Source organism: Ptychodera flava, chromosome 4 (genome assembly GCF_041260155.1).
Source record: "Ptychodera flava strain L36383 chromosome 4, AS_Pfla_20210202, whole genome shotgun sequence".
Classification (NCBI taxonomy): domain Eukaryota; kingdom Metazoa; phylum Hemichordata; class Enteropneusta; family Ptychoderidae; genus Ptychodera; species Ptychodera flava.
Window position 1 is genome coordinate 4,725,216 of NC_091931.1, and position 16,800 is coordinate 4,742,015.

Genomic DNA, 16,800 nt, shown 5'->3' on the forward strand with positions numbered 1-16,800 from the left:
AGGACCTGGATAGAATTAACGGGAGGAAGGCTGGTGCAATTCAAAAACTGGATACATGTGTCGAACACAAGCGCGCAGATCTGTGCGCAAAGATCTATGGGTGACCAACGAATCGAATGAAGTTGCTTTGTGTACAACGCCCATGAAATATTGATTATACTCTCATCGACCTATGACGAGTTGCTAGGCTCACCTGTCCGTGTGGAATTTCAGCTGCGCCTTTCGGTTTAATAACCTTTCGTTGAAGTACGACGAATAACTTGACACGTAGACACCAGTTGCGTCATACATGAGCTATGCAGGAATGTAGGAAGAAAGCATAGCACGAGGTGCGCGCGTCAATGTGCAGGGACAACGTCAATTTACAATATAGTAGACTAATAATGAATTTAATGAATACAGGACACTTTTCTGATGTGTGCAATCTGACCATTGCGCAATTAGTCTCATATTCCAAGTCACGTGACTTCGTGGAATAGTCAGAGCCCGCATCCGGCATCTGTGCCGCAGAGCACTTCGTAGAATTCTGCGAAATGGTGCTATTTACTTAAACAGGTGCAGCCAACGGAGCTATTCATCTAAAAAGCTATAATTCCGGAAGCAATTTTTGAGGGTAGGAAAAATTGCAATTTTGCTAGGGCAGGGGACATATTTTTAGGTGGCAGGGGAGCAAATTTTAGTTTTCTAGTCGGGCAGGGCACTACAAATACAAGGCCACTGCAGTATGTGTCTACATGGGAATGTTAATTTTCAGGGGAAATTTGTTCTCAGGGTAGGGGAAAATCGACAGTTTTTTGGGGTTTTTTTTCATCACAGGGTAGGGTAGCTTCATGTCTGCAGGGGAAATGGAATGACAAAATTTTGAGGGGAATTTTTTCCACGGCAGGGGAAATCGGCAAGTATTTCTTCGCCACAGGGCAGGGGAGCTTCAAACATTAATTCATAGTGGGGAGGGGAAACAGGCAAAAATATGTGGGGAGCGGGTAAAAATGAAGTTTGAGTGCGGCAGGGTAAGTCAAAAATTTTCAGTGGGAGGGCAAATTATGAACAGCTGATTAATTACCCTCTTTACTTAAAATTAGTCAGTTCACATTACATGTCATGTACAATATATCTTATCATAGTAAGGACCCCTTTAAAAGTGCATTGTTCGTTGGCTGCACCTGCTTAAATACAATACTGCTATTTTCGCTTTTGTTTGAACATGAAATTAAACCAATAAATGACAAATATCCATTTCTGAGATTCCCGAACGTAGACCTGCTATCAAGTTCAGTCCGCGGAACAACGAGGAAGCATTTGCAGTACTATGATACTTTATTGTCAGACCAACGATCACTCACTCCGCTCCGCCAGAGACAAACTTCATACAATGACAGCTAACATGTCCTACCATACACAGACAATAAAAGGCAAATAGTTAATTCATGACAGCGGACTAACAATTGTGTTATATACAGCGGATTTTCGTACTTTTTAACTGTTGTACAGGGAAGAAGCCGGCAGTGTGACCAAACGCAATGAGTTGGGTTTGCCATGCGCGTTTTTAATTATCCATGGTAACATTTCTTACAGATGCATGGAGTAGCTGCTTCGTCTGAAGACAGAGTGGGCGATATTTCATCTATTCCAAAGAAATCGAGTGACCTCTGGAAGTATTACCTTTACACAATATTTGTTATAGCGTCAGGGCTCTGAAAATAACTGACATCTGTCGAGATAAGATAAGCCATGATATGACATATAACGTTAGGTCCACAGATAGCCATAGAAAAGTTATTTATCATGCAGATATTTTATTATAAGTGTTTCGACATGAATAGTCTCGAAACCCACTTGTAATCGTTGTGTTTTTAGTAGGGTTTTGAGACTATTCGTCTGGAAACCCTTATAATAAAATATCTGCTATTGTAATTGTTCTGGTTTTTATTATCATCATTGTTCTCCCCAAAATTTTGCCTACAATTCAAATACTTTTGCACAAAATGATATGCAATTTAATTGGCATGGGGTTTTAAACTCAAAATTCATATTTTTGTCATTTTTTTAGCATGCCACCGCCAGCGGCCATCTTCGACTCAAAAAATTCATATCAATCTCATTTGCATAAAATTAATCAATCAAAATTCCGGGATCATTTTATAGACCGTATGGCCAGACTCCTTCATGCCAAATTTCAAGGTCACAAACCCCATCGATTTTGAAAAAGATTTTAAGTATTATTTTTCATATTTTCTATGACCTTTGGCCTGCCCTATACCTATGCAGCTAAGCTATGGCCATATCTCATTCTTGCTTATATAAGACTCCTACAGGGCTAGTGTCTATTTAAATAATAACACACGCCAGCAAGGGCAAGATCACGATTTGTTGCCTGCCCAAGGGGTGGTGCTCATGACGGTAATATTGATGATGCCCGAGCCGAAGGCGAGGGTATCATCAATATTACCGTCATGAGCACCAGCCCGAGGGCAGGCAACAAATCGTGATCTTGCCCGTGCTAGCGTGTGTTATTAATTTTATTACACCGAACAAACACTTGTTTTCAAAAATTTACTCAGAATGCAGTCAAGTGTCGATCGAGACTCCCCACCGTGAAACATTCTATTTGTTGCTCGATCGCAATGTTACTACTTGAAGTTTTATTAACGTCTAAAAAAGAACACAGTGTTGGTTAAGCTTTTCTCGTTTAATGTACTAAACTTCGTCGTGTACTTCAGGTCGAGCTAATTTCTTGTGCCTTTTCAAAGCCATTGCTTTACAGAAAATACCAGGCAAATATACGCGACGATGTGGTTCGCGCAGAAAGTACGCGCGGTATTCCAGAACGTGGTAGCGGGCTATATCACAGCACGCGACAGGGCTATATCAGCGCACGCGACAGGGCTATATCACCTCAGCCATGTTCTATCACTTTTTGTTCTATATCACGTGGGTGAGGCTCAGCCAATCACAGTACCTGAATAATACGTGAGGTGTAATAATACACAATGCCAGGTATCGGTAAAAAATTAACAGCCTAAGTTTTTGTTTACCCTCTGACCTGTGACCCTCATGACACCGCAAACTCATTAATTATGCAAATATCTAAAACTGGGTTTGCCAATAGAGCTTGAGGACTGATTTTTGGTAAACAGGGTAAGTATGGGAGAAAAGTTTTTTTTTAGAATATGTCAAACGACCGGCCACTTCCATGTACCTCATTAGTTGTGCATGTATTTAACTCCGGACTTACCAATAGAGCGAGAGGTCTGATTTTACGTATACATCAAGAAATATAGGAACAAAGTTTTTTTTTGAAAAAATGACATATGACCGGCCACTCCTGGACCTCATTAATTCTGGACTTGCCAATATACTCAGAGCTATATGAACACAGGGATTACATTGGCTCATTTTCACGAAACCTCATCGCTGCTTTGCAGCTGTATTTATTATTATTGTTGTTGTTGTTGTTGTTGTTGTGATTGTGGTTGTTGTTGTTGTTGTTGTTGTTGTTATTGTTGTTGTTGTTGTTACCTGCGTCTGCAACTTATGGAGCTTCATTGGACAGTGACCCTGAACAGTGACCCTGAATTATATTTTCGATTCGTTCAGAGCAAGGTTGAAAGCTTCGTTGAGGAAAGTTTCAGAAAATGTTTAAGTCTTTCAATTCGAGGCACGTACAACCTTAAAAATCAGTTTTCCATTACAACTGCAGTGACTCATGAATTCCACAGTAATGACCTTTTATTCGAAGTGAAAGCAAAGACTTAAAATTTAAAGTCTGAGCAAAAACAATGTGAATCATTACTAACATGAAATAAGTCCCGGGATTGAAAATCAAAAAATAAGTTTAGCCGTTTGTTATTGTAAAATGATTTTTTAAGTAATGGATCATTTTTGTCTTACAACTGTAGTTTAGGCGTGGTCATTATAGTGGATCTATGTGATTGTTCTGTATGTGTCTCTGGATGTGTCTCCGTATGTGTCTCTCTGTCTCTGTTTCTCTGTATGTGTCTCTGTTTGTGTCTCTGTATGTCTCTGTCTCTGTATGTGTCTGTTTGTGTCTCCGTATGTGTGCTTGATGTAAATCTCGCTCACAACTCAGAGCCAAAGTCAATGAAATTTTGTATTAAGCGTTCGCGTTTTCGTGGAAAAATCTAGTTCTGAGTAATTTTTGGTAGTTGTACCTTACATGATTAAGATGAATTTGCATAATTAGTGATTAGACTTACATGATATATTTCAGGAATCACGTTGATACATGTACATATTTTGAGGATTATTTTACATAATATTTCATAAACCAGATGTGAATTGAACATGCTTGTCTGTTGTTTTAATGTTTTTTAACGAATTTGATCTGATTGCCATAGTTTTAATGAGTCTACAGAAATGTTATGGGAAAGGTTTAGGGGCATGGCATATTGAAAATTCGCCCATTTGACTAATATTTAACGATTTTCATAGTGTGGCCATATATCAAAAGTGAACAAACTGATAGATTGATTTTACACTATTGACAAATTTTGAAGTCATTTGGCTGTCTTATGGCAGTGAATTACACCCAGGTATTAAAATGAACTTTTACAATTTAGTGATGAGTTTGAATGGGATAGACATATGGAATAATTTGACCAAAGTTGACAGAAAGACATAATACGTTTTCATGTCGTGGGGGTAAATGTTGTAGCCAATGGACTTTAAATTGTAAATTCTGCTTTCATCGTCGCAGTGATCCCATAAAATTTTATAGCGCATATAGAAAGACTCTTGTTTCATTATAAGATTTTTGGAATAATAACATATACTGAAACACGGGGATTAGTTTACATCTGGTTTCTGGAAATGATTTCAGAGTTTAAGTTCTTAGATGTGTTATATGTTTCTGTCATTGTCTGTGCTTAGCAATGGTGATCCCGCTGTATCACTTTGATTTGTGTAACTGATAACAGATAAGTAAAGCTCCATAATCGGTAATTTGTGATGCAGTCTTTAAAAGTATATTTTCCTCGTGATTCTACTGAAAGCAGGTCGAAATGCTAAGTATACAGCCTGCGTGTGTATCTTTGAGATGTCCGAGGCTAATATGTACAAGTGGATTTTCGTCCGAGCAAGAGTTAATTTGTCAACGATAACATTTCGGTTGGGTTGAGAAGGACAACATTTCGCGTTGTCCTGGAGAACATAGAACAGACAAGATGAAGATTATTATCAAAAGTTACGGCTAATGTACCTGTGAACGTTAAACGCAATACCCTTAATCAAGGTACAATTCAATCTTGTCCCAATCCATACCGTGTCAATTTATTCTAAAACTCAAACTACAGGGGTTCAAACGCAATTCATCTTGTTTCTTTAAAATGAAAACGAAATTATTGAAGTGCCCATTGTGAGCTTTGTTCATTAGAACTTGAGTGTACTGAGCTTGACACAAGCGTTTAGCGCTGAAGTTGACCAAATCCGGCTTGTTCTTTGCTCCCTTTCTTTCCGTGATCTTGTGGCACTTTTTCAGTCAGTTTTATTTTCTATTTGCATTGTCTGCGCTATCACCATTTCCCTGACGAAGCCTGATTTTCCTTTGCGGTTCCTCCGCTGCAAACATTGTCAAGATTGTCCATAAAATATCAATTAACAATCAACCTTGTCGACTAATAAGACACTTATCTTAAAATGAATACCCTGGCCAAAAATTCGACGAGCAAGTTCAAAAATTTTTATACAAAACATTTCTTCTATGAGTGTTGAATTACATGTAAAATAAATCGATTGCCTTTCTTTGAAACGACTCGTGAACCATCATTATAAAGCAACTCAGTTATCCTTAATATCTTAGTGAATGTGCAAAATGCTCCAAACCTTGTAACTGCAAGATCTTAATAATCTTCACCGATCAAGTAAATTTGTCACGAAAAATTATTTATCATAAAAGAAGACTTGATATCTACCATTAAAACATTTGATTAGATTAAAATATATACGCCAATATCCTTTGTACTGTTTAGGGACTCTGCCCGATATGTAATTCCTACTACTGCAATTACACAGTATAACAGCATTGTTTTCTCTAATAGCACGTGAATTCACAGGGATCATTTGGTTTGAATATGTACAAGACATTGACCAATGGGAATGTAACAACGGCTCCTATAAATGAACCAATCTGTGTAACACCACCATACCAAATAAGGGCTGTTCGGCCTTCAACACGGAATCGCCCGCCAATGGAGACTTTCACATAAGTGAATAGGAAATAAAAAACTAACCACGAAGTGACCTGAAACAAAATAAACCGATCAAAAACATTACATGGAGCAATCAACAATCGCGTATAATACATGTGCCTTTGCTTCAAACTCTTTTACATTGTCTTAAAGCTTATTATCTTATAAGTAGAATATATTTTCAAAGTAATAATGATGATTTAGAGGGACAGACAAGAGCTAGACTCATTGACTTATTTATTTGTAGCGATTTCTCTTCAAATACATGTATTATGAAATTAAGAGATCTTTAGACATCCAATCATTTGCACCGTGTGTGTATACAGGTATGTGACTGTTAGGCGAAGAGATACGAAGGCAGCGAAATTTGACAGAGAGACAGAAACAGAGGGAGGGAGCAAAAATATAAATGGACAATGAGACCAGACAGTCATAGAGAAATATTTTCTGTCTGGCCTGTACAATACTACATATAGTTCGTGTGAGGTAAATAAGAAATCACGCTTTCGATTTATGCTTTTCGTACAATTTGGCTCGTTGAAATAAGGCTATCATACATAACCTTGGTTTTTCCCTTGAGATCTATCATACAAAACATATGTCCTAGCAGAAGCAAAACTTTACAAGTGTATATAGACATGGTCCAATAGAATTACTTACAGATAAGACAGGGCCCCAAACACTGCCACATAATGGTGGGTACGGACTCGTCAGAGACAACGAGAATATATAAAACGATACCAGGGTAGCTACAATTGAAAGTATACCAACGGACAGGTTGGATTTTGCAGGCAACCAGTGTACACAGAGACTGGCGGTCGGGATCATCATTAGACCGAGCGTAACAGCCAGGTGATAGGCGTAGTTTCCATAGGGCAGTGTAGAATAAGCTTGAATGGACGGCATGATTCCATTGGTCAAACAACACGACCAGCACTGTAGAGATAGCAGGTATGCTCGATCTATCCGAGATAAATACTTTGTTATCCGCTTATCCCCGGCTTTCTGTTTTCCACAAGTCCCATAATCCTTTTCATTGTGTACACCAGAATTTGTTTTCGAATCATCAGTTTCCTCCGGCTCTTTATCGTCAACTGATGTGCTGTTCGAAAATACGAGCCCATTATCAACTCTGACTTCAACAGCGCCACCAGCGTCAACGTCGGCTTTTTTATTGTCCAGGTGTATTTTTTTAATTCTTGGCAAATGGACCAGAAGAGCGAATGACACCAAACTGGTACACAAGAGTAATGCCATTAGTAAGAAGAATACTTCCACGGAATATCTCGGAGCTGGATAATGATAGTTGGTTTCATAGTAGGTGATATTAACAGTAATATTCCCAATGGTTGTTGAATTAACATATGTGTTGTTTATGCATTCCGGATTACCGCCCACTCCTTGTAAAAGGCCTAACACACTGGGTAGAAAAGCACTGAACCCTTCGCCTACGAAGTAAGGGCTCATAAATGGCTTTGCAAACAACGACATGAACGCCAGAAACGAGACAGAGGATGTACAGTCGACTAACGCCAGGAATCCACAGAGTGTCAGGAAAGCCGTGCTGCGCTCTTTGCCGTTCACGTATGACGTTGTATCCCAAAATGGAACAAGCAAAAGACATGAAACCACACCAATTATAATTATGATATAATTCGTTGGAATTTCTATCCTTTTGAAAGTGAATCTGTTCACGATGGAAAATGCAATGGGTCCAACATTGGCTATCTGAGTAACCAACACAAGGTATGACGCTAGAGCCCATCCTTCAGGTAGATAGTTCACAATGATGGGTAACTGTACCCACACACCGTTGATATCTAACCACGAGGCCATCCCAAACATACACATCAGAGCATGAACTCCATTCAGAAAGGCTTTTGTATCTTTGACCTCCATGTTCAGACTTTTTCCGACGCCCCTGCGGAGATAAACATCCAAAGATAAATTGCCACACCACGCACTCTCATAGACTAGTTATTATACACTTGGTCCAACGTGGCCACTACTTTATAAGATGAATGAGTGAACACATATATTACCTGGAATATGACAATTAGGCCTAAATGGTTATAAAAAAAGCATGGCGGCTCTTTCACACAACCCTGAACTCTTCTGAACATTTCTAGCTACTAACTGCGTACATAATACATACGTACTCCAATGAAGTCTTCCACTTTGAGATTTGATATTAAACAGCAGGCCAGATATGTGGTCTACAGTTCAGCCATAGAGAATAAGGGGTCATTCTGTGGCCTCAAGCTCAAAAACTGACCAGATCATCAGATAGGATGCTAAATGCCGGGTCAAGGTACAAACAGATTCAGTCTGTGATAAGAAACTATTTTGTTTGTAGCCTTGACTCTAGAGATTCATGACGAAAGTCAGTCAAACATGAAAATAAATAAGAGCGGCGACTCTTCCATCAAGTTGCAACGAAAGCTTAAAGACCCCTCTTTCCTGATGACATGCATAAATGTCTGACATTTTTATAAGACTGCGACAGTTTACAACAGGAGAACCTCTGACCTCTTTAAACCGTAAAAAACCATACCCGGGGTAATAGATCGCTAACTTTCCTGCCCGAATTAAACAAGATTAGATAAACATCTAACACGTGACACCTTACACATGCACGTCACGTGACACCTTATACATGGACGTCACGCGAATCAGATCTGTTCAAAACAAAGAAAGTGGTGATGGATAGAGAGAAACAGTGGAAGAATAAAAGAAACGATGAGAGGGCAAGGAGAGGGTTTTGGCTTTTAGTGAAATCTAGTGCAGACGACAGATTACCATACGCACACTTAGTTGTCGGGACCAGCAACATGACAAACCAAACATATGGCTTTTTTGTTGGTTGGTTGGTTGGTTGGTTGATTAGTTGTTGTTGTTGTTGTTGTTTTTGTTTTGTTTTTGTTGTTGTTGGAGGAGGCTATGACGGTCTACTGGCGCACAGTGACTAGTTTAAGGCTGACTGACCCAGGATTGCTCAACGGTCAGGATACTGTCCTGAAAAAAATGCAGGACAGTATTCTGACCGCTGACCCAGGATTGCTTAACAGTCAGGATACTGTTCTCCATTTTTTCTACGTTCAAAAGTTTTGCAACTTAATTTTTGGAGATTTCGCGTTTCATGCTCTGTGTCGTTTTCCAAATTTACCCTTCTTTTATCGACCACCGTCAAACATTTTTTTTTCGATCCCCATGATGGCTGCAAAAAAGCAATTTTTACCCAGCAGATTTGGTTTTTTGTTTTTGTTTTGCTTTCATTTTTGACTTCCCGTCCAAGAAGTAATGTTCCATTCCGAAGCAGTTTAAATTTCCAACACCTCTTTCGGCGATGTATCGTGTGGGGGGAAATTTCAACCCATAAATCGTCGTCAAATTTTCTCAGCTCACAGTTCAAACTTTCATCGATTATTCAAATAGCTTAAACAATGTAAAATATGAGTGAAGGGATTTAAAATTATTATTTGTGTATAGACCAATAAACAAACAAACTAACAACAACGACAATAAAATAGAAATCTGATATAATTACGAATGCAATGCATTTAAAATATTTGTTAATTTTTACCTACAGTTCAAATATAAAATTGCTGCTATCCCTATGTTAACTCCACATACGGGAAAAATCATTTTCGATTTTATCAACAATGAGTAAAAACTTTGTTTACTTCAAACACGATTTGAACTAATTTGGGGTAATTGGATTTTCATATAATTTTCAAATTTCTCCAAAGTGTTAGGTGTCCTATAGCTTAATGTTGCAATATTACAAAGAACTCATAAAAACTAGTGTGTACTGTAAAAAGAAAAGGAAATGAGATTACATTTGTAGATTAAATCGACATTACTTCACCATCAAATTATCCCAAATTAGTTCCAATCGTGTTTGTAGTAGACCAAAAAAGCATTGGAAAAGTTTTAGAGTCCGAATAGCTGTCACCGAGTCACAGTGTACCAAACCAAGATCTGTTCAAGTGGCAGTGATTTTTAGTAATATGTGTAACTTTTTAGGACCGATTAACTCTTTTGGTCAAAATACCACTTTCTTTATAACGACTCGGTTTATCGCTTTCCGGTATACACACGCATAATCAGTCACAACTACTAGATCTTTGAGGTCAAAAGTTGAAAGGCCAGAGGTTGTATAAATGCATATTTGCCTGAGAACGGGAAGTATATTTTCGGGGTTGAAGGTCTTGTGAGAACAATTTATTCGAAAGAAAAGAAGGTATTTACAGTTTTTGGGACGGGTTATCTCACAATTAATATGACTTATTCTTGAAAGGAAACGGTTTAGCGTTAAAGGAACCACTTTTTTCAATTTACCCACCCGATAAGCTATCAGGGCGGAGCTCACACTGTCAGTGCCGCATTCATCATAGTCTCTCACCCACAGTCCCTGTGTCTTAACCTTGTACAAGTGTGTTTAGTGTGTTTGATGATTGCTTTCAGTTCTAGCTTGAAGGGACAATAACTGTTGTTATCGAACCTCCTGTCGTGAGTGTTTCGTTAACACGACGCGCTATGTATAATATTCATTGTATATTGGCTAGCTGAAATTTAAAACCCCATACAGACTGTGTGGATATTTTAAACACAGGGTATTCGACATGGATTTTGGGATAGATCTTACTGACCTGACTAATATACTATAGAAAATATATCAAAATTTGCAGTTTAATGGAGATTAATCCTTTAACTCCGTGATTCGAAAATTGTCAACTGTGACGCCTTTTTTCAGTCGATAAAGTTTCCAAAATTTATGACGTCAAACCGTTACATGTTCGGAAATGAGTTTGAATAAAACATGAAGAATCGATCCTGATATGCATATTGATCGAATCACAAAGAAAATTTTGACCAGCATGCAGTTGCCAAACCACATTATATAGGCTGTCATGATTCAAATCTAGGGAAATTTTCAGTAATCTGAGGCTTTTAGTTACGTCCGACTCCATATATAGCTCCGCATCAGTCCTTGTACCTGTACTCGTAGAATCTACAGGTACAAGATGAATTGCTTAAAACTCAAACATTGCCTAAGTTTTAATGTGAGTGACCCTGTATCATCTGTGATAGGGCTGGTTTCGGTTTAGCTAAAAAGCCAAACAACTTAAACCGTAAGTACGGTTTGATTCACTTAATCCTACGAGATAGGTTGCTTTTGACGTTCACAAAATTCAAAACCATACCCTCTGCAAATACATACTAGTGGTGTTTTGTCAGTAGTATCGTTAGTGATACACGAAGTGAAATGGCATGTACAATATAAATAATAATTAAACTTCCTACTTTTCGTGAATATTGCATTGTTCCAAACGACTCATAATGCAAGTCCTTCGGGAACTTTTAATCAAGAGATAGAGAGTCTATGGCAGCGACACTTATGCTGTGATAATCAAAAAATTGTATTGATGAAATCTAGTGATTTTTTTCATATTTTATTTTATTTAGAAACCGATTTGTATCAAGGATAACTCATCTATAGCTCGTTGTGCTCTATTCCATGCAGAACTCTCCGTAAGAAACCAGGAAGACATGTATCGTTTGCAGTCACACGAAGAAATTTTATGGCCCGATTTAAAGTAAACTGACAATTTTCCCCAGTCGTCATTTATCAACAACGAGATGAAAGACTTTTCAATCAGGTGATTAGCGAATTCTTTACATGCGAGATCGTTTCAAGCTACAAATGTAAAGTACATCTAACGAATTGGTCGCACTTCTTTCTGACACGCCATGTTTCATGATCCGGTCTGGTGGGTTACGTCTAAAATAAGAATATTGTGTATTATTTATGTATTGAAAGGTCATCGACGTAATTGTAGTTGAACACGGCATCAGACTTCTGCCTTTACATTATCTGTGTACAGTTGCCATATAAAGACATAAACATTATCTTGATTTGCTGTTCCTGTGAGGCCAATTATGTCGGTCACAATCTGTCTCCTTTGCGTGGGCGCAAATTAGCAAACAGGTTTTCCCCGCATTCAAATATTATTGTGTCTAAGGTACAAGTGTGCTATTACGGAACTCCAGTCACACTTTTGTTTGAGGCCGCAGGGAGTACTGCGATTTCCTCGTCTGTATTTTGGAAAACGATTCCTGCCACTGTCTATATCGATTTCGTAAATCCTTCGGAAGCAAGACAAATACCTATATGCAATGGTATTTCAAAATGGTGTATTCTGCATACTCATACACTTTACACTTAGTAGAGTCGGTGAGGTAAGTCCATACAAACTATGTCACTGTACCGACAACCGTAAAAGGGCTGAACTGATCTCGCTGTCAGATACTACAACTCACGGACGTTTCGGTTCACGTTATGTTGTCTCCGGTCGATTCGTCGGAAAATTACATGCAGTGTACTCCATATGAATAGAATCGCGGCCACTCGATTCCGTTGCAAAGCTCGAGGATAGGTGTTCTTGTGTTATTGAAATGGCGGAAGGTCGTGTCGACGATGCATGAGTCACTATACTTGAACAAAAGGGCCAACATTGGCAAAAGATAATGGCTGCTTTGCTGTACATATTCCAGTAACGCATTGAGGTGTGCATATTTATGCGTGGACTTTCGTTTACCTTTGAAAGGGCGTTCTTGTAATTACTAAAATAATAGGGGTTCTCCATAGAAAGACAAATTTAACAAGCCGTAAATCGCGTTCGCCATTTGTGTAACGCCCCTTGATTACTGCACCAATACAAAGCGACCTACTTTATGACTTATGTCGATTGCAATTCGGGTATTTCCAGTGAAGTGTACACGTACAGTAGCCTATCACGACTCAGGTACATGACGCGAAACCAGATCTTTGAAAAGAAATGTCAAATGTCATATATATTGAATCTTGACCTGTAGAAGGGCGCTCACAACAAACTACAGCGTGTACTGATGGGCTTGTTTATATGAAACTAAACTAAATCATGTTCAGTGAAGACTTTAAAGAAAATACTATTTCTTAAAACATTCTAAAATAATACAGTGTAAAATGAACATCTGTTGACTACATAACACCAGCTCTGGTTCTGACACGGTCACTGGGGATATCATATCACTGAAAGTCATTATGTGGAATCAGAAAATAAAAAAGACCTCATTAAGCTTTCGTCAGGTTGTTCAGATATAAAACAAATAATCGAAATGTATCAGGCTTCAAGGCGAGAGCTATTCTGACGATAGTCTTGCAAGTCGAGTGACAGCTTACCTTTTTGTTACATTAATCAAGCCTGCCAACCTTGCTTTGGTTGAAGTCCAGGGGATAAAAACCAGAGGATCGTAAATAAATTTATACGACCATTTACAGTTGTTTGTTTAAAATTCTAAAAGTGGAGCACCTACCAGCAGAATTATTCCACAAAATTGACATAGAGGCTTTGTCTGTTACAGAGTAGTTTGCAGTGCAGAGGTAACAGTAACAAGTACATATCGATAGATCCGTATGGCAACTTAATCTGCGTACAGTGTAGCAAATGCCCACCAGGGACAGGCGTCCTCACACCATGTGATGGTGTCACTGATACCAAATGTGAAATTTGTCCTGCTGGGACGTACTCCGGTACATGGAGTAGTTCCAAAGAATGCACGCCTTGTAAAGTATGCCCTCTCCATCAACAAGAAATCAGAAAATGTACATCGACAAGAAATGCGAAATGCGCCAAGGAATGTGATATGGGTAAGTACTGGCCAGGTCAAATTCCGACACACCTGGACAAATAAAAATGCCCAAAACAAGATTTTGATTGAATGGAAGGCTTTTTTCAGATCTTATATCGAGATAAATAAGTTTAATGTATGGCTTTACATGAATTCTATGAATGATATGAGAATGTGCTTGACTTTTCCATGTGTTGCTTTCCAAATATAAAGTATGCATAAAATGTAGTAATACCAAAGCTTTATAAGACATTATGCACACCTAAATTCTTTCTCACTATCACAGTTCTTTCTCACGTCGACTAAGAATACTTTTTATTTATGGAGTGATGTCTGATATCTTTTTAAATGTTTGGAGAATCACTGTTTTCTATAATATTTGTAACACAGGTTACTTCTTCAACGAACTGACTGAGCTGTGTGATCCGTGTTCATGGTGTTTCCCGGACCAACCAGAGATAGCACCACCACGGGCGATACAGTGCATGAAAAGCCAGATTCCGATCGAGTACCAGTGTATGCCCAGTCTCATCGAATTTCGTCCCTACCGTGCTAATCCGGTAAATGTTAGTAAGGACAAGAAAGGTATGCATGAACGGCTTTCACAAAGAAGTCCCATTACTTCCTCTATATCAAATCCATTTGGCAATTTGAAGGAAAGTGGAAATGAAAGGTTTTGAGAACAACATCAGTTCGAAAGTAATGGTCATACTTGGGAAAATTTCCCTGATGAAACTGAGATAAAAGATTCACTATTTCCGATTTCCTTTCTTTTCCTCTTTCTTTACTGGTTGTGAAAGTGGTAAAAACATGAATACCTGAACCGAGAAGTTTACAATGTTGTGTCGTCATGAAAGAAGTTGCTCCCATCATGAAGTGTAAATACATTGGTCGATCAGTAATTGATCTGTGACAATCAATTTAACATTTTTTCAGATCAAGAAAACGTCTTAAACACTGATACCAATTCAACGCAGAGGTTAGAAGGGGATGTAGCGAAAAACAACCAGACACTGAAAACAGATGACAACTGTACGAAAAGTGCCATTGATGGACGTTTAATGTTTGTTGGTATGAGAGAAATGTCCATATTTCTTGGTACAGAGCAGTCCCAGAATGCTTCGGGGAATACAACACGGACACTTTCAAATTTCGAAAAGTTGAATTTGAGACACAGACTGATGTCAAAAAAGGCTGGACTTGTTATTGGCGTTATTGGCGCTTTTGTTTTCATTATCTCAGCCACTACTTTGGCTCTATGCAAACTTAAAAAACGCAAATCGTCTTTTAAATATCAAAATCTGACTGAAGAACCTCTTGAAGGTCAAAGACTTTGCAATGAAAATAAACTTTCCTGTCGTCTAAAAAGAGACGTCGACGGTTATTCTGACAACAGTGACTGCTCAGCAGACGCTACAGTCAGCCAGAGATCTAGCACGGCTGAGGCTAACAGTTATGACGTAGCATTGTGGAGCAAACATCCTGCAGACGCAACAACAATCAAACAGATATCACAAAACAGATATAGCGATGAGAAAGTTATTGAGACAGATAGCCAGAGTGATGATGGCAGGGATTGGGAAGACGCTTTCTTGGTGGCGGTACCCATCATGTATGGTGAATCGGTTCCTTCTGACCCTTGGGACAAGACATCTCCGTTAGCAAGTGATTCGAGTTTGACGAAATTAAAACAAAGTGAATCCCCTACGATTGTGATGAAGGACACATATGTTGTCTTTTCCACTCACAACGAAGCCCTGACTGTCTCTAGGAAAAAAAGTGATTCGTCTGACAGTGGTATCGACACTGACTTCGAAGAGATTGGATCGAAGTCACATGCAACCCCTCGATCACGTGACGCATCTAAAACAAATGATATCACCTCCGAAAGCTGCGATGGTTTTTGTCATGGCGAGGGACAGTTTGTGAGATTTGAGTCGGATAGAGCTCGAACGGAACACATAGCGCCCTCAAACTTGTAAGATGCACACTCGTGTCACTGAATTTTCTTGTTTATACCACAAGCAACATTGTTTAAGTAACATTTATGAAAGTTCGTCGTTATTTTTACACAGTCTTACAAATTATCTTTTATTAAAGTTTTACTTCCTTGTATCATATTTTACCTTCACAGTATGTCCTATACACACTAAGTATAAGTAATTAGCAAAGCTATCGACTCATTAACACAATTAAACTGATCTAAAATGCATGGTATCCATCATTATAACAGAAAGACTGATACTGATTAAAACTGATCCTTATTGCATGTAACGGTAGTTTGCAAGAGAAGTTGTAATAAAAATTCAATAATGTGATTTAACTCAGAACCCTCTAACTCACTCACTCACTTACTCACTCGATACAAATCCCTTAACACCACTTCTATCTTTTGTGGTATCCAAGTTGATTTTCAAGCGTATACGTCAATTTTTACTTGAGATCTGAGGTAAGAACACTGAGAATAGAGATATGTAAAGTACCCACTTTGTGAGTGCGACATCGTATATGACGGCGGTTCTCTGGAATGCGAATACACACTTTAGCAAAACATGCTTTAGTACAGTGCGACCTTGGAAGTAAGGGACGGACCATTAGATCTTGGGAGGGGGGGGTGGTCAAAAACAGAAAAAAAAAATTTCAGAGCAGAAAGTTAGGAAAAAAAAATCTTCAAACTAGTTTGCAAAATAAAAAAAAAATAAATAAGAAGACAAAGGCGTAAAAAAAAATCTGCAAAAGTCTTTAAAATTTTGAATTTTTTTAGATTTTACCGACAGAAAGCAACTTTCTGTATTTTTAGTACATCCTCCCGGCACATTTTTAATTTTAATTTATACATTTAGAGTGACTGTATCCCTTATACTGGAAGTTGTGATTATCTTATCTTTTCAGGACTTTTGTATTCTGATCACTTGAAAAT

The 16,800-nt window shown here is 38.4% G+C and overlaps 2 protein-coding genes across 3 annotated transcripts; one reads left to right on the top strand and one right to left on the bottom strand.

Moving 5' to 3' along the window:
* Nucleotides 1-5,264: 5,264 nt before the first annotated feature.
* LOC139130733 (riboflavin transporter 2-like) lies at nucleotides 5,265-8,486 on the bottom strand. Its single transcript, XM_070696516.1, has 3 exons — nucleotides 8,366-8,486; nucleotides 6,867-8,127; nucleotides 5,265-6,259 (listed from the first exon to the last, which is right to left on the bottom strand). The coding sequence occupies exons 2-3, from the start codon at nucleotides 8,103-8,105 to the stop codon at nucleotides 6,050-6,052; spliced, it is 1,449 nt and encodes a 482-aa protein (XP_070552617.1). The 5' UTR covers nucleotides 8,106-8,127; nucleotides 8,366-8,486; the 3' UTR covers nucleotides 5,265-6,049.
* On the top strand, nucleotides 7,398-16,210 carry LOC139130732 (uncharacterized). 2 transcript variants are annotated; one of them, XM_070696515.1, is made up of 4 exons: nucleotides 7,398-7,523; nucleotides 13,614-13,899; nucleotides 14,271-14,465; nucleotides 14,817-16,210. In XM_070696515.1, exons 1-4 carry the CDS (start codon nucleotides 7,506-7,508, stop codon nucleotides 15,860-15,862), a joined length of 1,545 nt encoding a protein of 514 aa, XP_070552616.1. In that variant the 5' UTR covers nucleotides 7,398-7,505; the 3' UTR covers nucleotides 15,863-16,210. The 2 variants fall into 2 exon arrangements, with proteins under 2 accessions (XP_070552616.1, XP_070552615.1); XM_070696514.1 differs by lacking the exon at nucleotides 7,398-7,523 and adding an exon at nucleotides 12,199-12,449.
* Nucleotides 16,211-16,800: the final 590 nt, after the last annotated feature.